The sequence below is a fragment of the Schistocerca piceifrons genome, chromosome 1, assembly GCF_021461385.2.
Source record: "Schistocerca piceifrons isolate TAMUIC-IGC-003096 chromosome 1, iqSchPice1.1, whole genome shotgun sequence".
Classification (NCBI taxonomy): Eukaryota; Metazoa; Arthropoda; class Insecta; order Orthoptera; family Acrididae; genus Schistocerca; species Schistocerca piceifrons.
In genome coordinates, this window is record NC_060138.1 from 457760356 (window position 1) to 457786614 (window position 26259).

Consider the following 26259-nt stretch of genomic DNA (forward strand, 5'->3'; position numbering starts at 1 on the left):
TGTTTTTAAGTAGTATGGAGCAGCATAGAAAGCGGTTAAGGGAAGTCTTTATGAGGTTAAGAGCAGCTCATTTGCCTGGAGAAGTGTCATTTTGCATTAGAAGAAGTGGAATATTTAGATCATATCATTAATAAGGACGGACTGCGAACAGATCCGAGGTTGGTACAGGCTGTAAGGGATTTTCGGGAGCCGAAAACAGTTAAGTACAATAATTTGTCGGAATTTGCAATTTCTGTCGAAATTTCGTGAAGGGTTTTGCAGATTTAGCGCAGCCACTGACACGATTTCTATGGAAGGGTGTGAAATTTGATTGGACTGAAGAGTGTCAGAAAGCATTTGACAAACTGAAAGAAGTGTTAACATCAAGTCCGGTTCTTGCGTTTCCAGATTTTGAAAAGAAATTTATTCTAGCATGAAATGCAACGAATCAAGCATTAGGGTGTGTTCTTAGTCAGGAAATTGATGGGAAAGAACATCCTGTAGCCAATGAGTCTAGGCAATCAAATGCAGCAGAGAGGAATTACTCAACAACAGAGAGGGAGATGCTTGGTGTAAACTATGGAATCACGTATTTTAAATGTTACTGATATGGGAGAAGATTTTTGGGTAGTGACAAATCATGCTGCGTTGAAGTGGTTGTTGGGGTTGAAGGATCCGTCCACTAGACTCGCTAGATGGGCTGTCAGGTTTAGTTCATTCGACTACGGGGTGGTGTACAAGCCTGGGAAGAAGCACGGTAATGTGGGTGCAATGCGTAGAAAGGTGGCAAAAGTAGAAGTCATAGATTATGACCTAGCAGTATGGCAAGAATTACAGAACGCTGGCAACAATTGTATCAGACACAGCCAAAATTTAATATGTACGATGGTCTTCTGTCAGAGAAATGAAGTTAGGACCAAGAGTAGTAGTGTCAGCGAAGCTGAGATGAGGTTTTAAAAGAAGCACATGATCATGTGTTATCTGGTCACGGTGGGAGTAGAGCGATGAATAGGAGAGTGGCAAAGAGGTATTGGTGGAGGGGTAGGAAAGTAGATGTGGATCAGTACGTCAAGAATTGTATACAAGTGCGCAGAGAGCAGATCTGAGACGGAAAGGGATACAGCTACAATGATTGCCAGAAGCGACATGTCCATTTTCTGTTGGGAATTGATGTCTTAGGACCTTTCAGTTGAACACCATCAGGAAACAGATTCATTCTGACAATAATAGACCATTTTTTGAGGTATGTGGAGATGGTGGCTAAGCCAAATCAACAGGCAGCAATGGTCACGCAAGCGTTAATAAAGAACTGTATTTTGAAATTTGGTGTACCAGAGACAATAATTACTGACCAAGGGACCAACTTCATGTCAGATCTTATGAAGGAACTGTGTAAATTGTTGAACGTAAAGAAGTTGAGGACGAGCACATTGCATCCACATGCGAACGGAAGGACAGAATGGGTACACAGAACAATCGGGAAGATGCTGATTTTTTATGTGGACTCGTATCACCTTCAGTGGAACAAGTATTTGAAGCATATTGTATGCGCATACAATGCAGAAGTCCATACCAATACCGGTTTGTCTCTGTTTGGGGTGGGCGAAAAATGCCGTCACCGTTTGATTTAGTAAAGTCACAGAAAGGAAGGACTGATGTATCTGTACATCAATTCGTGAGGACAATTCAGGATGTTTGGAAATGGGTACAAAAGGCGAATATGAAGGCTTTGGAAAGGCAGGAAGACACACTGAAGCGGAAAAGAAGTTTATCGCAGTACAGAGTAGGGCAATGGGTAATGCTATCCAGCCCTTATACGGCAAAAGGGAAAACGAAGAAGCTTGTCACGAGGTATCAATGGCCAATACCAAGTAGTTGAAACCACATCCCCCATTAATGTTAAGCTTCAGCTGCCAACTAGAACAAAGATAGTACACATTGGGCGGCTGCGGTCATTTAAAGGTTGTCCGGATGTGATTCCAGGCATGTCACAGGAAGGGAAGAGGAAAACAGAGAGTGGAGAGAAGTGTTAAGTGCAGGGAAAACCACGATGATAGAGTACAGCATGATGTACTGTATGCTTTGAGATCCAGAAAGTAGTAGAGTATTTGTAGGTTTTTGTTTTCTCGTTATGTATCATTGGGTTTGCGTAGATTAATTATGCATTGTATTTTCATATGTTGCATTTGTTTTCGAGTACTGTGAGCCTGCTGGGGACAGCAGACTTTTTGAAGAGGGAGGAACGGTGATGGTGATCACTGTCCTCAGGTCACTGAAAAGGGGAGCATTGAGCAAGTTGACGGAAGTAAAAAACTGAGGACATATTGCTGATCTTGGCAGTTAACACCCGGTATACCAAGATGACTAGGGAGGAATTACGGAGCTGCCATAGAGGGAAGATAATGGTATGTCCAGCCAGAGTGATAAGCACCAATCCGGACACGTGCACGGTGCAGTTATTTTTAGCCACGAGGAAAGAAATAGACTGTCCAAGGGACACTGGGAACCAAAATTGAGCTTGCAATGGGTCGGGATGCATCGGATCTTCTCCACCTATGAAAATTTGATAGTAGTTGTGAGTTGTTTTGAACAGAAGTTGTTTTGTAGAAGCAAAACATATAGAGCTCAAGGGGAGTGGAATTTTAATCAATGGTACTGCGTGTAACATAGTACGAGCCACCTTCCGTCTGCCAGCGTCAATTTCAGGAGTTGCGCAATTGAATGTCACACAGCCAAAGCTGTACTGGCCAGAAGCAACTTTAGAGTTTGTGCAAAGGCAGAATCTGACCTTGTTAAATCAAACTCTGGAGTCACGTCTGTTGAGATTCGTAAACCAGTTCATTTCAGAGCAAGAGGGGCACATATCAGACGAACAGCTTGTGCAGCATGTCGCTCAATATAGGGAAAGGCAATGACAAGTAATGATCGTTTTGAGCACCTCTGTTCCAAGTGCCATCACAGCCTTAACTTTGTTGTGTGTTGTTTTCATTCTGAACAGGCAGAGAGCCAATTTCAAGAGGGAACCGACGGTAGTCCAAATCCCAGTGGACTGGATACTGAGGGCGTAAGACGGCTAGGTAAGGGATTGATCGTGCATTAAGTGGAGTGATCATCCAGTAAGGAATTTTTACATTTTGTCTCATGTCATGTGTTTAAGAGGACCAGACCACATCTATGTTTTCTAATGGTAGTAGTAAATATGTCATAAGTACGTGCCAACCCAAACAAGTTTAAGAGTAGTTAGAGATCGGAAAGGGGACCGGGTCTTTCTGAAGGGGGGAATAATGTAGTGGCACCACCGTTTAAGGTAGGAAAGTTAAATTTGGTGCAATATTTCTGAGCGCACAAGTCACAACCAGGCGCGGGCCTGTTGACAGTAAGTTACGCTGACCAGCAGTTGCGAAGTAGAATGGAGGCCACAGGGACGTCGAACTGCTGAAAAGAGTAAATGCAGCGATTTGCATGGCGGTGCATTAACAAAACAGAGGTGCACAGCCGCATACAAATAGGTGCTGGTTTTCTAACGAGGGGGATTCAAGTGTGGCAGTTCTCCTGGATGGTGGGGCATGTCACACCACCGGCTACATCAGCAGCAGATGGGGCGCCAGCGTTCCAGTCCATGGCAGGTTGCTGGTTCGACCCTCTGAGGACAACGCGGGGTCCGTCGCCAGCCAGTGTCGGGCCACATGACAGCCCGCTACCGCGGGCAGTCTTGTTGGCTCCCAACACAAACAAGAGGCATCCCGAGGCAAGGGCCACGAAGTTAGCTGATGGCTTGCAGGCGCTTGTTGTTGCAGCAACCTTAACCATGACACCGCAGAAGGACGCAGCGGGCCGCCCTGCGGCTCCCAGCGAGTGGCACTGAGGCAACAGGGATGAAGGCCGCTGATTCGGCTGCCGACCCTGACATTGTCAAAACTCCGCGGCTGTACACAGCCAGCACGCCGCAGTACGTTGCACAGGTCGCTGAGGTAGCCCTTCGGTGCCAAGCTATTTTGCTGACAGCGAAGTGGCGTCCTCGGCATTGCGGGACCCTGTGACGTACACAGAGAGGAACGTGGCACTGTAGCTGGGAATAGTAAAACACTTGAAGATCATGGCCGAGTTTTAATACGGCGCATTCTGACAGTTTCCATCCACGTCCTACATTCCTCTACCACACGCCAACATCTACATTTGGCAGCAGTGGCTACAACAGGCTATACGGAGCATGGATCCCCAAACGAGAACCCTGGCACTGTTCAATGCAGCATTGGAGTCACCATGACTCCATATCCATGTCAGTACCTTCCAGAACCAACTGACTGTTTTCCTGCACATCTTGCAGCTGTACGCACTGCAAAAGATAATTGTTCAGGCTTCTGACAGGTAGTCACATTAATGTGACTGGACTGTTTATGTGCCACACTATCATTTTACTGGCACATTCGGTGGGACACGCAAAGAAAATTTGTGAAATGTGTTGTGAATATATTAAGTGGTAAATTAAAATGTCATACCTGACGTTCATGTACTGTGCAAACAGCAAATATGTAGTAAGGGATAAAAGGTTTCCCTTTTATCACTTCGTGGGAGGTGTGTCAGTGAGAAAAAGTTTTGCAAGGATTTGACATTATGTGCAATGTTTGTTGGAAGTCACCAAGTGTTTTCATTCTCAAATACTGGATGAATATAATCTGGGTAAGGATAATTTGCATGCCAAGCTATGCTGCCACAAGATATGAACACAGTTTTTAACCTTAACTGTTGTCTTACTGTGTATAACCCTTATTATAAGGCTATACCTCTTAATGAGTAGATTATGGCAGCATTTTAAATTTCGCCTTCATTACCTGAAATATTGAAAATAAAATTTTTGTCACCCCTGGAAGCCATCAGATAGCCAACGGGGATTGTTCAGCAGGCTAGGTGTTTAACTATCTTCCGGAAAAATGCAGAAAAAAGCTCTCATTCAGCAAAAGTAAACAATATGAATATGGTGTGAAGTAGATAAAGTGATGTCATACACAGGCCTCTTCCAACATCTATATGGAAATAATTTCCATACATACACTCATGCTCATAAATTAAGGATAATTGCGGAATGTGGTGCCACACAATGTGGCACTTCACAAAACTGGCACTAATAGCATAAGCACATAGGGAACACACATGACACATATCTGTAAGTCCACGGTATTGCTGATAAGTTGAGAAAACCGTCCTGAACACGTGCTACAAAACGCCACTGTTTCCTGCGCACGTACCCCGACATCAATACGGGATATGATCACCATGCACACGTACACAGGCCACACAGTGGGTTGGCATACTCTGGATCAGGTGGTCGAGCAGCTGGTGGGGTATAGCCTCCCATTCTTGCACCAGTGCCTGTCGGAGCTCCTGAAGTGTCCTAAAGGTTTGAAGACATGCAGTGATAAGCCGACCAAGAGCATCCCAGACTTGCTCGGAGGGGTTTAGGTCTGGAGAACAGGCAGGCCACTCCATTCGCCTGATATCTTCTGTTTCAAGGTACTCCTCCACGATGGCAGCTTGGTGGGGCCGTGCGTTATCATCCATCAGGAGGAAGGTGGGACCTACTGCACCCTGAAAAGGCAGACATACTGGTGCAAAATGACATCCCAATGCACCTGATCTGTTACAGTTCCTCTGTCAAAGACATGCAGAGGTGTATGTGCACCAATTATAATCCCACCCCACACGATCAAACCACGACCTCCGTACAGGTCCCTTTCGAGGACATTAAGGGTTTGGTATCTGGTTCCTGGTTCACGCCAGATGAAAACCCAATGAGAATCACTGTTCAGACTATACCTGGACTTGTCCATGAACATAACCTGGGGCCACTGTTCCAATGACCATGTACTGTGTTCTTGACACCAGGCTTTACGAGCTATCCTGTGACCAGGGGTCAGGGGAATGCACCTTGCAGGTCTCTGGGTGAATAAACCAAGTCTGTTCAGTCACCTGTAGACTGTGTGTCAGGAGACAACCGTTCCAGTGGCTGCAGTAAGGTCCCGATTACTGCTACCTGCAGTACTCTGTGACTATCTGCGGGCACTGATGATGAGATATCATTCTTCTTGTAGTGTTGTACACTGTGGACATCCTGTACTGTATCACCTGGACACGTTTCCTGTCAGCTGGAATCATTGCCATAATCTTGAGATCACACTTTGTGGCACACGGAGGGCCTGTGCTATGACCTGCTGTGTTTGACCATGCTCCAGTCGCCCTAGTATTCTACCCCTCATAACATCATCAATATGTGTTCTTTGAACCATTTTCAACACACTGTCACCATTAGCTTGACTGAAAACGTCTGCACACTTACTAGCTGCACTGTATTCTGACATGTACAAACACACCTTTGCGTATGTGGACTGCTTCCAGCACCACAGTGCAATGACCGCAGGTCAAATGCACAGAACGGTCATACCCTGGGGTGATTTAAACCTGCAAACCACCCACCAGATCATTGTTTCACCATGTATCAGCATTATCCTTAATTTATGAGCATGAGTGTACTTTGTGTCCATGTGTAAGATTCATAGTAGACTTCTGTATTCTTGTGCAAAGGACTTCAACAAATTCCCATCTAATGTAAAGCAAGCATGTGATCATCCACAGAAATCGAAATAATATTTTATTTATCACTCCACCTACCTATAACATTCCTGGATGGAGACATACTTAAAATAAGATAAAAGCAACCACTCAACTGGAGCAGGTCAATGCATGGAGCAAAGAAATACGCAACAGAAAAAGCATTCATATTAGGTCTTTTTCTATCAAAAGTACACACATTCACAAAGACAACCACACAGACACCCAAATGCACTCTCCCGTGGTCATGACAAGACTCTCATTATGTGGATTCGTAGGACAAAGAGTCCTGAAATGTGCCACTGATTATTATAAATAGGCTGCAGCTGTTACACTTGTAAACAGCTTGTTCTGTTAAATATCAATTTGGTTAGGTAAATATGAAACTAGGATAGGAAATAAACAACAACTGTTTAATACAAAAGGCGAAGCAGCCAACCACAAATGGAACTACTCAGTTGCATCATAACACTAATGACCTAAACGGCTGCTTGAGTACTCCTCCAACTGTATCTTTCCCCCTGCAGCATATCTTTTATGCTAGTCCCTGGATCTAAACTTCCACTAAGGTCTTTTTTATTCTTATCTGTCACTTTAGCTCTCTTGTAATTTTGCAGCCCAAACCTGATGCTTAACCTTTCCTTATCACCATCCCATCTGTTTTATGAATGTCACCTTATTAATCCTCATTTCACATCTTCCACTGAAAGCCACCGTTACCTTATTCTATCATGGCTCCCATTCACTATCCATTAACTCTTTACATAACATATACTGCCCCATACCGGTTGCCACATATCTCCCCCCCCCTCCCCCCACCACCACCACTTCAGGCAGCCTCTGCAGCCACTCATTCAGTCAGTCGTGGGTGTGTTTGGGCATCCTTGTGGTTGTGTGCGTGTGTTATTACAGTGAAAAAGAACAGTAACTCAGATGCCGGTAATGTATCTTTGGTTTTAGATGTTTCTATGTGCTACACATCAATCAGCTGCGTGTGTTTGCCTTCCTCATTTACATTTGCTTTCTTTCTGAAGTTTCTACTCAGTATTTATAAATGAAATGTGGTAAAAAATAGGAATATGGTTGTTGGTTCATTTACTTATTTTACGTAACAATGTTGGTAGTACTTGCTGTGGAGTGTGACAAGACACAAGAGGGTGTGTCAATAGCTGGCTATATTGAACAGAATAGCAGGCAGATGAAGTGTTTTGTACCATCAAACTGAAATGTATCTTGGATGCTCTGATTGTGATGCAGCCCCAGCTATGCAATCTGTTTGATCGAGGTGGAGAGGACAATAGTCAGAAACTTGTGGTAGATATTCAGAAGTGTAAAACGTTCTTGCTGTTATGATGACTGTTCAGGCTCTCTTCTCGTCCTAACTTAACCACAACATTAAAAAAATAAAATAATGAATCACAGTGGTCAACAATACATGACAGCTAATGCAGAACTGTGAAACACAGTCACCAGTTTTTTTTAAATAAGTCTTAAAACATCTTCAGGGTTCCCCGATTTCCAGACAAGTTTTAGCATTTTTCCCTGACAAATTTTGAGATCTCAAGACTAAGTTAAAATGTAAGTTGACAATCTGTCTTTGCAGCTATGGTACAAGAAACAATGGTGCAAATGAGAAAAATATCTAAAAATGTTAGCAAATATCTTAAATACTAACATCAACATCTTTTGTACTGAACTGTTTGTAGATGGAGAAAGCAAGCCAAATGGTATAAGTGTTTCATCCAGACCAATGATGTTTTTTTATTTCAATAAAACAAAACACATTTGGTAGCAAAAATACGCATTTCCCTGGGGTTGCAAGACATATTTAAAGTACCTTCACTGATTTCAGAAATAGCCTAAGGAAAAAAGTAGGCCTCGTGAAAGAAGTGTATAAGGTGGGAAAGAGTTGTGTAAACCAACACTGTAGATGACTGCCAATAAAATGGTGGTTCTACTATGTTCATTATATTCGGTTATTAATCACACTGTGTTATGTCTATTATCGAACAGGTATTGTGTGAATATATGAGTACTTAGCGTACAAACCACCAACGACTGATACAATTTTCTTCTTCTTATTGTCCATACTTTCTAGCATACAAACTACTTTTGAAGTGCCAAAATGTACTAGAACAAATAAAATGCCACACTGTAAAACATACTTGTGGTGAGGCAGTCGCAATTCCTGAAATCCATCGTCCATTGCCTCTGATTTGCTGAGGAGCACTGCAGTCCTGGGACCAGGGATAAACCATGGAAATCACCTGTGTTACGCCACACACAAACACACCTGGCCTGTGAGCAGGTCACTGACACTAGATCCAACGGGCAGGGTCTGCACATTAATTGGAACCAAATGGCTTCACATTGGCAGGTCCGAGCAATTACAAATATCCAAAAATGGCCTCCGGTTTTGACCCGACACGGAAATCCACTAGTGTGGCATGCTATTCATGAGCCACAGACAGCATGTTGATGAAATGAGACCACGGTGATCAATACATGCAACAGATTACTTGTTCAAATACTCTCAGGATCAAGAAGAATAATGATAGGTAGCAACTCACCACAAAGATGATTGCTGAGCCACAGACAGGCACGTAGAAAAGACAGTCACACTCTCACAACTACATTTTCAGCCATAGCTTTTGTCAGAACACAAGAGCACACAAACATTCACATCACTCAAGACACAACTCAGGCACATATGACTGACATCTCCAGGCACTCCGTCTACAGTCTCTGAGACTCAGATCCACACAGACTGCAAGGAGAAGGGAAGCAGTAGAAATGAGGGAGCAGGGAAGTGGCGCATGTACTCAGCTGCACCCAGCCAGAGATGATACATGACACCTCAGTAAACAAACCATTTCAGCTACTGAGACAAAAACGAGATTTTTTCCAGCGTTTTTTTTTTTTCAGATTTTTCCTCATGTGTTTGGAAATCCCTCATTCCCAGAACCTCTGGCAACCCCGATCTCGAGCTGCATCATTTAGTAATAAGATTTTTTATTTGTAACCAAGAATTTTATTACTTTATACAGTGAGGCTGTCCCCATCACAATAGTTTCCTTTGGTAGTCGCACAATGATGAGCTGTTGAATTCCTTCTTTGTTGCAGTTTTGCTGACAACTTCGGTGTAAACTCACCAACCTGTAAGCCAAGGGCATGCTATTTCTCGCTCAAAATATATTGATGGGGATTGTCATGCGATAGTGCACGCTGTAATGGTGCAAAATACAAGTTCATGCGATACCTGGTCACACACATGCCACCCTACTCACTTCTTTCAAGAACTTCACAATAAGAAGTTTGCTTAACAATTTATCCCAGTGGTATAAATTTTTTGAGGATGAACCTGCAACTGTCGAAAAACAAATACTCAACAAACAATAGAAAGTCCAGGATCGAATAACAACAATGTTATAAAAGGACAGGCTTCCAATACCACATAGAACAGACACTGAGTCGCAGTCAGGCACAATGGAAAAGACTGCTATATAGCCCAGCTTTCAAGCACGAAGCCTTCCTCCAAAATAGAAAACAACACATGATCTCTGTCTCTTGCCACTGTGGCCAGTGACAGTGGTCATGTGTACGCGAGTTGTGTGAACATGTGTGTTTTCTATTTCAGAAGAAGGCCTTTTGGCCACAAGCTTCTATCCCTTTCATAATACTGTTAAACAATCATCAAATTGAATTTGGATTTGCTCTTGTTTGGGACAGGAAGTGTTTGCCATGTGCCACTCCTGATTTTAGCATTTTGTCGAGGGATCACATTGAAAACGCATGATTTATCGCTTTCGATAAAGCAACTGAAGAATTCAGACTCCCACTGATGGTGATCCGTAAGATCAAGACACACATACTTCAGTGTGTTGTTCTGCTCAGACTTGAGGTTCTTTGGAAACATTTTTGTGGATGCTCTTAAAATCCTGTGTTAAAATTTGATGCACATTAAACACATTCAAATTCTGAGCACATGAGACACTTCACTCTTTCCAGATTGTCATCCATTCGTAGGCCCAGCAGCAGAAACACAGCTGAGGGAGCCCATTGTTTAGAAAGCTCGCACTCCAATGAGGAACCACATAAGGACCCACCAGATGCGCAGCACAGGCAGCCATATGACGCAGGCCTCTGCCACTGTCCGAGCAGTATAGTTTTCCTCCGCCTCTGCTGCACCTGTTGTCCGTGTTCCTGATGTATATCAGCTGTTCCATCGAACTGCACTCTGCCACTATTGAGCTATATGTAGAGTCCCATCAATCAGTTTTTTATTCGTAATACTGAATATGAAAAAAATGTTTGTTACCAAATCTGTACACTGAACCTATTTCTATAGAAATAAATGTATAATGTAGCCATTAAACCTACAGAGCAATAATGTTTATAATGGAAATAAAAGGAAACAGATAACAGAAGATTTCTGACTGTAATATGTTTTCAATCAACAGCTCCAGGTCAACTGAAAATTACCACTTCCTTTCAAACTTGGGAGTGCTGTGCTGCAAAAGTGCTACGGTATGCACTGAACTGCAGAGGCCCTGATGCACCTCTGTTCTGTCTTCTCTTCTGTGTGCACTGTGAGGCAGGCCTTAATGTTTAAGAACTTCATACATAAGCTTTGCCTTCTATTTATTATAGCAGATGCTACCCCAAAAAAAGTATGGGCCAGGGGTTAACAGCATTGTCAGTTATGCGTAGTAGCATCTCTACCTTTCCAAAAGATTTTGCACTCCATATCATGTTAGATAATAAGAAATACAACAAAAGCATTGAATGTAATTTTGCCACTAAAAACACATTGCCTGTTTTCTCAGCTGTCAGTGGTTACATAAAACTTTCTTACTACTGCTTGACTGAAACTGACACTTTGTCCTCGGATGTACGCTGGAGGAAAAATTTTCCAGATGTATTGGCAATAAAACAGTTTGAGGAGGATATAATCAATATATAGCTTTACTGCTCACGGCGAGTCTGCCTTAGATCCCACTAGTGTGAAATTGATCTTTTTTTTCCTATTAGTTGCAGATATTTTCTGAGCATCTGTTATGGCAGTTGCATAAATATTACCAATATTTTACATTTAGCATCTTGCAAACTAAGTTAACATTAATCTACAAAACTAAAACCTTGCTGCCATCACATTTCTAGAGTGGCAACTACCTACTAACCTGAGATTACATTTGCAATCTCATTCCTTGTTGATAACAGTGTGCAATGGTGAAGGAATTCCTGATAGTGCATTAGTTCATGTCTACAATTTTTCTTTTTTACATTTGTGTCATTAGGACAGTGGGCTCAACTACAGTTCTTGTTGGTTTACTTCTATGTTTTCGTATGAATATCACCAATGTGAAAGAAAGCTTTTGATATTAAGATTTTTGCTAATCAATAAAAGCTTTAGGGAAACATGTATCACTGATGAATAACATGTCCTTCTAAACTGCAACAAACCTGTGGCAAGTAATCTTGTATGGGCTGGTTCACTTAGGGATCCAATATGACAGCCTAACACGTGCGAAAGTTCATCTGCACTTCATTCAGTATGAATAAAAGATCCAACCTTCTACAATGCTATCATTTTTAGTTATTGTAGCATCAAAAGGAAAACAAATCCACGAAGAACAGTGACAATGCATGTTCTAAAACACAACATAAATAACGGTTTGTTTTTATGTATGTGACCTGTTGAGTTACTACTTCAATGACCGACCCAGCCATCTTCTTTAGGTGCTGTGGGTTTTGCTGTTTATGTGCATTCGCTGCCTGGACTTCCACCAGGCTGTGAACTATTGTTGGACTCCTGAAGCCATCTGCGAACTATTGTCAGTCTCACACAGCTATTTACTGCTAGGTTCAATAACTGATCTTCATTAAGCCCTTCAACGTGCTATTGTTTTCAGAGCTTGCTGTGATATTTGTGAAATGCAAATTAAGTGTTTTCCGGCCTTGTTTATTAGTCTTTCTGACATTTTTATTTTAATACACTCCTTAAATACGCTGTCCCAGAAACATTGTATGGGCACTGGTTTCATCGTATTTTGTTTCGTTATTAGTGACAGTTGATTTGCTTGGTCATTTTAGTCAGAAAACCTAACAAAACAGGGATGCAGGTTTCAGCTTACATAACTCTTGGGATCTGGCACTCAATTTAGTAAAATCTTGCCAGACATTACATCCATCAGAGCAGAAAAATGCTGAAGACATTCGTGTTTCATGGAATATCAGGACAAGCTCTGAAAATAAGAGCATCAAAAGGCGTAGGAAGTATCAAAATCGAACTCTGCTAAAAATGGCAGTGCGAGACCAACACTCACACTGGTTGGAGCCCATGCAGCAAATATACATAACAGCAAGACTCTCAGCATCCGAAGAAGATGGGTGGGTCAGTTGCTCAAATATTGTGCACAAAATGAAAACAATAACTTAGCAGAACAACCTAAAACATGAGAGACCACAACATAAATAATTTATAATTTACATGAGCGAGATTGTTGAGTTCTCTATGGCAGCTGTGTTGAGGAATAACATACTATTTCTGAAAACTTCATCACTTTAAGGGGCCAGTGGGCGATAGTACTTCCCTTCTGAAATCTTGGTTGTGGTGACATATACAACTGTAGCACAGCCGAAGGACACGGTTTGGTTGGAAGGTGAAAATCTGGTTGGTAGCTTATGAAGCCAATGAAACTGAATGCGAAATAAACATTGTGGCATCAGATTGATCTGTAGTGTAGTCCAGTGTCTACACTCATGGCATGTTTTGTAATAAACAGTAAAACAAAAGGTAAGTTCATAAAAGTTGTATTAGATAACAGACCAAACTCTGACAAATTGTTTGGTACATTATAAGCAGAGAATTATTACATAGTAAATTTAAAAAAATAAGGAGTGGGACTGGTAGTGGGAGAACAAAACGCAATCCTACACTACGAAGCAACCTCAAAGTACTAATTAAATCTTGTCTACATATAAGCTTCTTCAAGACAATTAAATTAACAGTGAAATAAAATACCTAGGGTGCCCCACTCAAAGTGGCCACACAAACATATGTCGCAATTCCATCGAAATTGCACCCTGTAATTTGTGACGTTCGATGGGGCAACACTGCACACCTGAACAAAGGTGTGTTTCCACATGTTGCTGTGGCTGGACTCAGTGTTCAGTGACAATGTATGACTATTCTGTCAAAGAGCGCGTGTTTCTTGTGAAACAATATTGAATTACTGGTTCCATTAAAACATATAGGGAATGTTTGTTGAACTGTTAGGTGACCAGCATACACTGTCTAAATGCTGCACGCAAAAGTTAGTGAACAAGACGGGGAGCAGTGGAACAATCTTGGATCTTCACAGTGGTGGATGGCCGCCATTGTCGGAAAAAAAAGTGACTGAAGTGAAACAATGACTGTTGGCCTCTCCTGCAAAGTCTATTCAATGTTCATCTCAGAAATGTGGAATGTCATGGAGCACATGTTACAGAGCTGTGAAGAAAGCCAACATGTATCCATACAGGTTTACAGTTGTTCAGGAACTAAATGTCTATAATACAGACAAATGCATTACATTTTGCCGTTAGCTTCAGCAATTTATTGCTCACAGGGCAGAAATATTGCAGCACACATGGTTCAGTGATGAGGCGTGGTTCTACCTCTCTGGCTATGTAAACTCTTAGAATAAATACTTGTGGAGTCTGAAAATCAAAATGCACTGGTTGAGTAACCCCAGCATTCACAAAAGATCGGTGCGTTCTGTGCAACGTCACAGTGTCGTATCATCGAAATGTTTCGGGAGGCTGTGAACTAGCTGGTGGATGAAGAACTTACCCTCGACTGGTACCAACAGGATGGTGCCACATGCCACACATCTCGAGTAACCACAGCTGACGTCAAATCATTTTTCCCTGGCAGAGTGATTTTGAAAGGACTGTGGCAACCAGGTAACCTGATTTAATACCACCTTGGTTTTTCCTAGGGTTGGCCTAAAAGGCAAGGTCTACAGGAAAAAACCACACAATTTAGAAAATTTAAAAGAGAATGTCAGCCATGAAATCCAGGCAATGACACTACAGGTTCTGGCAGCAACATTTGAGAATCTCAATGTCATGTTCAATTTTGTTTATGAGTTCACAGCAGTCACTTCTAGCACCTTTTGTGATTCACCTTTATTTTCCCACGAACAAGATATGACATGTTCATTTAATTTCCTGATTTTTACGCAAAGCCTTTAAATGTGAATTAAACAAATGTTTGTGGGCCTCCTTCAAATGGGACACCCTGTATTATCACAAGGACAAAAGAATATTATGTACAGCTACATACGTACTCTATAAACCACAGTGAAGTGCATAACAGATGGTACTTAACACAGTGCCACATGTTAGAGCTTCTTTCGGCTCCAATTACATATGGAATGCACGAAGAATGGCTGCTTAAATCCCATTAATCTAACCTTATCTTCATAGTCCTGACAGACCAATATGCCAGGGATGAAGAATACCTACAGATTCTTAACAATGGCTCTTCAAAAAAAAGACTATTGCATGTGGGGATTGGTGTCTACCTTCAAGGGTCTGCCAATTCAAGTTTTTCAGCACTTCCGTTACAATGACCAACAAGCCAAGCAAACTTGTGACCATTCATGCTGTCCCTCTTTGTGTATATGTTTAATTCCCCTGTCACTTCAATTTGGTATGGATCACACTCACCTAAGCAATATTCTAAAATGTAGAGCAAGAGTGACTTGTAAGCAGACTCATTTGTAGACTGACTGACTGCCAATGAAGTGAAGTCTGCCACTTGTCTTACCTACAAATGAGCCTATGTGATTATTCAATTTTATTCCCCTCAAACCGTTACACTCAGGAATTTGAATGCATTGACTAACTACAGTTGTGATTAACTGATACTGTGGTCACAGGATACCACTTTTCTGTTTTGTGAAGTGTACAATTTTACATTTCTAAACATTTAAAGCAAGTTACCAAGCTTCGCACCACTCTGAAATCTTGTCATGATCTGACCGGATACTTGTGCATCTTTTTTCGGACAGTAGCTCGACAACTGATGTGAATATTGACATTAGCCGCTTGACTATTAATATGCATGAACAACAAGGGTCTCGATACATTTCACTGGTGTACGCCTGCAGTTAGTTCTACTTCTGTTAATGACTCTCAATCCAAGATAACACGCTGTGTCCTCCCTACCAAGAAAACCTCAACCCAGTCACAAATTTCATTTTACACCCCCTGCAATCATACAAATTTCACTTCAGCTATAGAGCTGATAAAATGAAGCCAGTATATTAACACACCAGAACACTCAAATTGTCAAACCTGTTACCTAATCAGCCCAAATAATTGCACGAATCTGATCATAGATATCACATCCTTACACACTGCAGAAAGCAATGACCTGCTCTAGAATTTTTTTATCATACATATTACAGACAAAAAAGAAACTTTTAAACTTTTGACCACGTTATGCACAGGGAACTAATAATACCAAACACACGCATGAATCCATTACCCTCTGCAAAATCAAAGTAACTCACTAGCAAACTAGCAGACTTTTCCGATAACAACCCCACACACAGTGAGCAATGTTGTATGACTCGCTAAAATACCTAATAAACAACTTCAAAAAATAAACGCCTAACCCAAGACTGTGGCACCAAATACTACAAGCCATCTACAAATATGACATGATTAAAAAACACTGCACACCATGACATCACAGAACATAGGTCAAAGCTGATGAGTGCAATCGCAATTTTCAATAGACCCAACCCCTCTCAGGACTTTTACAGTCATGATTATTTATGTGATAAGACATTTTTGAAACAATCTCTTGCCATAACCTGCAGAGGTATGTGACTATGTAAGTCATGTATAAGAATAAAACTATTGCAAAGAAGTAATCATAAATAAACAAAAAAAGTTCAACAATTGTGGTTTATAGATAGGAGTTAATGGCAAAGATGAGCTACTAATATAAGAAAGATTGCAACAACGTGTCCAAGTAGAGACTGTTTTCAACTTAAACATGTTGCTAAACATTCTCTAACTGCAGAATGTCAATTCTGGAAGACAACATCTGTAACACCACGCCTCTATGTTCCAGAAGGAATGACAGGAACTAAGTCAAGTTAGTCAAATCAAATCTGTAACACAAAGTGGTGGTGGCAGAATAGCACAAACATTTGATGCTGTTTAACGAGATAATCAATTTACAAGGACAGAAATGAAAACTGAAATTTACCTATGTGTTTTAACTTCACAAACGCTGTTACATGTTACATAGTTGATAAACAATGAGAAAATACACCAGGAAACATTTTAAGGTTAAATCCCTGCTAAGTAAAAAAGCTATTTACATGTAACTTGTCATGATTAACATTTATTCAAATAGTTTGGAGAAAAAAAATTGTAAAACATGAAAAAATCAGCATTAACATCATCAGATAGTGGAACTTCTGAATTACTCCTTCCATTATGAATGAGAATACTTTTGGTACATAACATTTCCAACACAGATTGCCAATACCAACTCAGCAACAAATGGGTACAATTCCAGTTAAGCAAACGACTCCTGGAAACACTTAAGAATATGCATAACTACTAAAGTTTAAATAATGACATCCTGTATAAATACTAAAGTTAAATAATGGCGCATAATAAAAATGATTAATTCATTACAATTTGTTCTTGGAACTACAAAAAACGACTGGAAACAATGACATAATACTCCACTTGGACTTTCAATTACAGCTCTACAGCACATAGCAACACAATTAGCCAAAGTTAATGTTGTAATTTCCGTCTAGAAACAAACCGAACTTGTCATAAATGACAGTAAAGACTTGTTACTCTATCTTCTCCTGGCGAAGAGGTAACAATTTACAACAATTTCTAGATCATTACTAACAAGGCATTAAGCAGGCGGCTATTGCTAAGATTGAGACTTTCAGCGTGCATTTACACATACTACAACACAAGCAACATATTCAGTAACATGACAGTTTCTCGCGATGTACATTTTTCTCAATAAGACGCTTTTACTACTCACCTACTACATTATGTCTGGGATCGAATGGTTCAACAACTGTTTGTTCCCTGTAACTTTTGAATCCCTGTATAATAACCTAAAACAATAAAATTTACTCATGTAACTTTCACAGAAGTGTACAAGTGAACTAACAATGTTCTCCGTCATAATAACAAGTATTAACCTGTTTAATATACATATTAACAACTGTAAATACTACAGTAAACTACGACACATAACACAACATTAACATGTCAATATAAACAAACACAACACCCAAACGCCATATTGAAACAAAGTTTAGCTTGTGCGCTCCTTTAGTGCACGTATTGCGCGCGGGAAGTGCTTCCATTGGCGGTCAACCATTGGCAATAACATCTGTGGAAGTAACAGTGAAAATCGCAGTATTTTATAGCTTTGAAGGTGCGTTTACACCACAGTCTAATATTAGACTGTGGTTTACACTGCGATTTGTATCGGCACATGTATGGGATACATGTATATGCGACTTTGCGACATGTATCGCGACTTGTATGAGTTGACAAGTATCAACCTCATACATGTATGAGCGTGCGTTTACACTGATTGATTTGTATCACTGTGCGATGGGTTCCGACGACGATTTGGAAGATTTCACATTTTTATGTGCTGGTACACTTGCTCTTTTGGAAGATGATAGGAAGAAAAGGCGGAGGAAGCGTAGATGGTGGCAGAGAGAGTTTCTTCGCAAACGCGCTACTCACGCAGCTTACGCAATGCTCGTTCAGGAATTAACGCTAGAGGATGCCACATATTTTAGAAATTATGTTAGGATGACTATGGAGGATTTCCGAGGTTTGTTATCTCTTGTGGCTCCTCTTGTGTCCAAAACCAACACAAAGTTTCGGGAAGCGTTTCCACCAGAGGCCGCCGGCCTGTTGGCAGTAACACTCCGTTTTTTGGCCTCTGGGGATTCCTTTTCGACGTTAATGTGTATGCGTAGAATATCAAAAAGTGCCAAATGCAACATTATTCTTCGTGTTTGCGAGGCCATTGTGCAAGTTTTATCCTAAGAAGTGAAGGTAAAAGTTTTATATATATCAGAGTACGTAATACATTGTATAATTTTTTCGTGCATCTTGCACGTATATCAATTTTTTGCTATATTCCGGCGGCCTCGCGTGATAATGTTGACAACGGATGCTAATGCCGACAATCGTGTGTGAGGCGTTGGCATTAGCAATCGCGCGACAATGCAAATGTTTTGCCATGAAATCTTCGTTTTACGAGGGCAATTACTTTTAACGAGCGGACGAGGGTGCATACAAGTAACTGTCAACCAGAAACAGCAGCACAAATTTTCTACCGCGTCGTTGATGTTGCCAACATAACCACGTGAGGCTGCTGGAATAGGAACCAAAATTTTAACGGCACATATATTTTACACCATTATTTTCTCAAATTTTGCTGAAATGGGTTAGCTTTTATTTCTTTGGAACGACAGACATGCTTCACTCAGTAATAAAATATCACAATTTCTGAGGACATTTTCTGCACAGTAAAGATATCCAACAACATTAATTTGTATTTAATTTTGTTAAGTAGTACTTGACAGCACATGACATGCATATTTCAACATTTATACATGTTTTTAAAGAATCCATAAATTATGTTGCATCTGCATCTATTAGTTCATCGTTTGCCTGTTGCAAACATCTGTATAATCTGTTCTCATGTCTTGCCATAATTCTAGTATGGCCATTTTCATAAAGAAATCTGAGCTTATTGGCGACAAAGTCACCCAAGTGGGTAAACTGGTCCCTTTTTCTGCCTGCTAAATTGTCGCCAACTTTTCTTAAGGTCTGCAAAAGATCTTCTCGGTCTTCGTCCAGGTCTCTCCTGGCTCTCTTCAGTGCACTTGATCTACCACTTCCACTCGGACTTGGAATGGTACAGGGTGACACAGTTGCAGATCCACTTTCATGTGGAGGCACAGAGATGACTGGAGTGGTTTCCACTTCCACAATGTCTTGTGAGGGCGTGGCAAATGTCACCTCCTCCATTTCTGTTACATTGAAAGGGAAACTAATACTTCCTTCTCCTTCACCATCTCCTTCTGTGGCTGGGGCTTCCATGGCATTTCAGATGCATAACACATTTCTAAGGCAAAGTGAGCTATATGTTATACATACATTATAATCAAAGTATCTTAATGTATTGAGAATTTTTTGAGTGTCCATGTGTAAATTAAATGAAAAAAGTAACAATTTTCTTTCCAGCTTCCTGCTACTAAAGAGGAATGGCTGAAAATGGAATTTCCCCAGGTGTTTGGGAGCTATAGATGGGAGGCCCATTGACATTGTGGCACCACCCAACAGTGGAACGGTTTATTTTAATTATAAAGAGCGCTTCAGCATTGTTTTGCTAGCAGTTGCTGATGCCAATTATAGAATAATTTACGCTGATGTTGGCACACATTGGAGGATTTCAGATGGTGGTGTCCTTAAAAACACAACATTTTACAAAATGTTAGAAACCAAAACTCTAAATATACCACCATCAACTCCTCTTCCTGGTAGGAGCAAGCCTGTTCCATATGTTTTCGTCACTGACAAAGCCTTTGGCCTAGAGGAAAATATTGTGAAACCATTTCCAGGTCTGCATGAAAAAATAGTTGGCAATGTATTTTGAACTATAGAGCATGCAGAGCAAGAAGAGTAATTGAAAATGTATTTGGGATTATAAGTGCAGTTTACAGAGAGCTGCGGAGGCAAATGCTTCTCAGTCCGAAAAAGGCTGCAGTGGTGGCACTAGCCTGTGTTTATTTACATAATTTTCATCAAAACAGAAAATCTCGAAGTTATTGTCCAGCAGGAACATACGACAGAGAGGGAGATGATGGCAACATAATACCTGGGTCCTGGAAGTACACCCCTACTTTGCTGGAGCCACTGCCCAGAACTGTCCAAAGAACTTCATTGCTGAATGACAATGGAAGAGAATATGCTGAATACGTCTGCAGTATTCAGGGCTCCATCCCACGGCAGTATGGAAAATAAGTTCCACATCATTGTTAAATGATGGCATAAAGGAATATGCTCTATTCTTCTGCAGTATTCAGGACTTCAAACCATAGCAGTATGGAGAATCATGTTTTTCAGTGAAATTGTAAATAATTGTAAATATTCACATTGTGTAAAGAATTAGCACGAAAAAATGATGCCAAATATATGATTAATAAAATAATATAACAAATTTACTTACTGGTACTACTTCGTGTATGCTCCAGTGAGAGAGTGGTTTGTAATTGTCTCTTATGAACTGCATACTTTCAAAAGCATACCAAGTAGAGTGGTACACATTGCTTGTAGAACTTCCAGTTCCTTTGCTGCTCTTCCATTTCGCTAACTCGCGACTATATTGGCTTTTTAAATTATGCCACTTGTCCTCACATTCCTTCCTTGACACATTAAATGCCTTAGCAATTTCCTCCCACTCGTCGTACCTTTTCTGAGTGTTCTTATAGTTCTCCTACTTACACATACCATATACAGGGACGCCTGCGCACGGCCTCTATAAAATGCAGTGTATTTTGTTTTGACGAAGAAGTCATGGCAAATTTTAAAGTATTACACGCGGGCACAACACACGACACAATACACAAATACCTACACAACAAACGACAGTCGGCACCTCCAAAACTCAAACAGCCGCCAAAGAGCCTGGTACTACACATGCGCTAATCGTCAAAATAAGCGGCAGGCGACCAGACGACAGGAAATGATAGTACTGCGCATGCACGAGTTCTTCAAATGTCGCTCATACATGTCGCGTTTTATTTAATTTAATTGTTTTGGATGTGCAGACAGTCTCCGTAACACTGAGGATATACCATCACCCACAGCCCGAAGTCCTGTTGACAAAACTATTCAACATTCTAATAAAGTGATTAAAGGAACAGTGTAAATCTACAGCCTGATAACCGAATCTGAACATAATCTGAGCACCCACGAAAATGATAGTAGTAGCAGTAGTAGTAGCAGCTATATTCATCTGTAGATCTCTTTTTACATACAAATATAGATCAATTTAAAATAAGCTATTTCGTATACACATATATTTACAGACTTCTACTTAGAGACAATCATTAGATTTACTCCTGGTATACAATACTTTTTTACAAATAACTTATTAAACAATATAATGCCACATTGTTCACTCATATCTCACTATCAGTGACTACACACACTATACACACATTGTTTCATAACACTTCACTCACTAAACATACACACACACACACACACACACACACACACACACACACACACACACACACACTGTTGATCTCTGGACCATTTTCTGTACCGTAACTTTCCATTTGGTATCCTGAAAAACTGAGTCAGCATCCCTCCATAACGAGTGAGATGTTGAGCTCAGAAAGAGGCAGAGGTGTTAGTATTGTGCCATAAATAGCTTGGGGGTAAGTATTTCTAGAAAGGAAAAAAAGAAGGAAAAAAAAAACATAAAGTGAAGGTGTTATGCGGAATGTTGGATATTTTATAATCATTATTATTATTAAAATCCATTGTTATAATAATGTGTGATCTACTGCTCTATGGACTGACAGCTAATTCGGAGACTAAGCAACACTACAAAATTAAAACAGTTGATCAATATGCCTCACTTCCAATGGCTATCTTGAAAACATATTGAGCAACAACTATTATTACTAGTAGTAGCATACAGCAGTTTTATTCACTTTAAGTATTTCAGACATATCATGTTATTAACACCAATTTACCCTGGCCATCATCTCACATCAAGTCAAATTGAGAATTAGTTGAGGGTGGATTTAGAAACGTATAAATATCTTTTGACACTCATAGCTCCTAGTAAAATAACGACAAAAACCTATATGAGGAGATAAACTTCTCCACATGAGTGCCTGACGGTAATGTTCAGATTCCTGACATAGGAGGTACGAAAATCTAGAACTGCTACTACAATTTCGAAACAAGCATTGAGTAAAATTATACCCAACACACATCAGCTATTTACGCTGTCCTAAAGAATGATTTCATAAAGGCAAGTAAAGTACAGTACCTAGATTCTGACAACTTACAATTTTAGACATAATTTGAGACACAGTATGTTCTTAGAAGCTATATAAGTGGCCAATGAGCTATGGTTCAGTTTGTGTCTACAGTCCCTGGCCACAGTATTAGACGCACTGCACATTTTTAATGTTATTTGTAATAATTACGTTTTGAGTACTATATTTAATGCGATTAATCGGATAATTTATGACAGTTATTCAGGGTATTTATTATACTGATGAATTTTGTATCTAATGCTGCCACATGACATCGGATTCTGATGCATTTTGTATCTAATGCTGCTACATGACATCGGATTGTTGACTTGTTGTAGGTATCAATGTGCAGAGTACAACGTACAGGAAAGGACCTGTTCACTAGCCTTCTTGCATATAACTGGTGTAATACTTTGTTCGCTTTGATTATCAATTTCATAATATCGACATAATTTATTTTTTTACAGCCAGATATTACTAATTCTGACCTTTAAAAATGGGTAAAAGAGGGAATATTTCACCACATAAAAAAGCGGACATCAAAGCCCTTGTTAATAAGAAAATATATTCTAATCGGGAAATTTCACGAAGGTTGGAGATATCAGAACCTAACGTGAGGTGCATAAAGAATAAAATTGGTTCAGGTGAAGAACTGAGTCCCAGAAGGAAAAATAAATGTGAAAGAAAACCAATTTTCACCCCAAGGTCAGAAAGATTTCTCAAAATAATTTTGCTACAAAACAGATTTGCAACATGAAACAGATAAAATCTCAACAGGAAGAGGCTAATATGAATGCATCTGAACGCACTGTTCACAGAAAGTTGAAGGATATTGATTTCAAGGCCTGTCGACTCCCTAGAAAACGAAAGTTAGCAACCACATGAAAGTAAAGTGTCTGAAGTGGGCTAAACAGTGGTGTCATAAGGACGTGGACTTCTGGAGATCAATAATTTACAATATGATATAACCTATGTACATTTGTTCATAGTATATTAATTATGTTTCTTCATTTTTACAGGTGTGCTTCAGTGATGAAAGCACATTTGAAATTCTAACTAACAAATCTCAGTATGTGAGCCATCGAACAGGAGAAAAATTTCACCCCTCTGCATTATTCAGACTGTAAAACATGCAACTAAGGTGATGACTTGGTCTGTCATCTGTGGCAAGGATACAGGATGTCTTTATGAGGATAAAGGCATAATGATTCAAGAGCAGCACAAGGAAGTTCTGCTAAAACGATTAATACCACTGCTCAGAGAATGATTCCCGAATGGGGAACCATTTATTTTTGTACAGGATGGAGCTCCCCATGACACAGTTAAATCCTTTCTGAAGGAACAAAATATCCCTATGTTAGACCGCCCAGGTAATACTCCCAACATGAACCTCATATTAAATATGTGGGAACTAATGAAGAGGGAGGGGGCAAAAGATGTCATCACAACAAAAACACAGTTCTTAGAGAAGATCATCCATGTGTGATTTCATCATCTACAAATGCAGGACACAGTAGAGTCCTGCATCGACAGTATGTCTGGCTATATTAAGGCTCTCATAGCTGCAAAAAGTGGCTCAACAAGATATTAGAACTAATGTTTTCACTTTCACAGAATTTAATTTTTGTAGTAATTAACGAAATAAAGTACTATCAACAAATATTACGTTTTATTTATTTCCTGTTATCACCTTAGTCATGAAGTAGAGTGCACATAATCATTTTATCACAATTTATGTATTAAAAAACAAATTTCCTTAGACATAAATCTAAATTGGCTTAAAAACTGTAGTGTGTCTAATAAATTGGCCATGGACTGCAAGTCAAGATTTTCAGTTCCCTGCCTGAAGTCCACCAGCAACTACTGCACCGACATATAAAATTCCATTATGAACTCTAGACAGGGATTCATAAAACATTTGCAAAGTTTTACTTGTCAATGTTGATGCAGTAGTGAATTCTATAGTTCACCTCTAAATTACTCTTTTTATGAACCATACATTATATTAGGACGTAAAAGAAGTGTAATAATAACAAAAAAATTATGTAGAGCAATGCATAGAAGCATGTTAATGTGAGCTTGAACTAAATAATGATACTTTGATAATTGTAGCTATATGTAGGTCCCAATTGAAAATTTTTAGGTATTTCTGAAAAACTTCGATTCTTTGTTGTTCTCTCTGCCAGCCAGAAGTAAGCAAATTATTTTTTGTGGGGATTTCAATGTAGATTTTCTAAAGGGTCCAATCAATTTTATATCAGTTATTGATTTCCCATCCGGTTGATACAGGAACGTAGCACACTGATAGATAATGTTTTATACACCAAAATAAATTTAATCAAATAAAATCTTTTCCTGTTAAAAATCATCTGCCTGATGATGATGCACACCCATGTACAATATATGACATAACTCCATACAATAATGCAAAACAGTCCTCCAAAATAGTGCATTCAATGAACAATTTAACAATCGTAAATTTTAGGGAAAAGTCACACAGGGTAGCCATGCAGTCTGAGGCGTCTTGTCGCAGTCCGTGCATCTCCCCCCTCAGGCATGGATGGGTATATTGTCCATAGTGTAAGTTACTTTAAGTTAGATTAAGTAGTGTGTAAGCTTAGGGACCGATAACCTAAGCAGTTTGGTCCCGTAAGATCTTACCACAAATTTACAAATTTAGGGAAAACTTGCAGCACTTAGACTGGGATGAGGTGTACAGGGAATCTGATATTAATTTCAAATTCAGCCTATTTGATGATTGTGAATGTATTTGAAAACAGTTTTCCTAGGAAAACAGTGAAATATAATTGTAAGAAACTATCTAAGAAACTGTGACTTACTAAAGGCATAAAAATATCTGACAAGCAGGAAAGGGAGATATATCTTATAGCTTGAAGGAGTAATGATCCAGAAACATTGAACTATTATAAAACCTATTGCTCTATATTAAGAAAAGATATTACAAAGTCGAAAAGTATGTCTGAGATAAGCAACCTGTGATTACACAATTAAAGCAATTTGTAATGTTGTTCAAAGGGAATCAGGGCAAAAGAGAGCACAGGAAGATTGTATTTCTATTAAACTCAACGAACAGTTTAAGAAAAAAAAGTCAGAAGTAGAAAACATTTTTAATAGTTATTTTTTGTGTTTTTCAGAGAAAGTAAGATCCAGCTATTCATTAGAAAATCAAGGCATAATATGGAAGAGGCAATACCTACACAATTTGATAAAATTGAAATTCTACCCACCTCTCCTACAAAAATTAGGAAAATAATAAATTCACTCAAAAGCAAAAACTTGCATGGAATTGATGGCATGTACAACTGAGTACAAAAAGCTTGTTCCCAACAGATTAGTAGGAATCTCAGCCACATATGTAGTAGCTCACTGAAACAAAGCATTTATCAAGATAGACTGAAATATGCTATCAATAAAGCATCACATAAAAAAGGGGATAGGTTTGATGCTAACAACTACCACTCAGTCTCACTTCTGACAGCCTTATTCAAAATTCTTGAAAAAGTAATGTATTCAAGAGTAGCAC

General features: G+C 39.8%; 1 protein-coding gene across 1 annotated transcript in view; it reads right to left on the reverse strand.

The window, feature by feature from the left end:
* Positions 1-17979, reverse strand: part of LOC124792692 (structural maintenance of chromosomes protein 3) — a 205756-nt gene extending 187777 nt beyond the window's left edge. Inside the window, exons 1-2 of the mRNA XM_047257959.1 lie at positions 17826-17979; positions 17663-17738 (exon numbers count right to left, since the gene is read on the reverse strand). Coding sequence (XP_047113915.1) covers positions 17663-17738; positions 17826-17840 — 91 coding nt within the window. The 5' untranslated portion in view covers positions 17841-17979. The remainder of the gene's footprint in view (positions 1-17662; positions 17739-17825) is intronic.
* Between the last annotated feature and the right edge of the window lie 8280 nt (positions 17980-26259).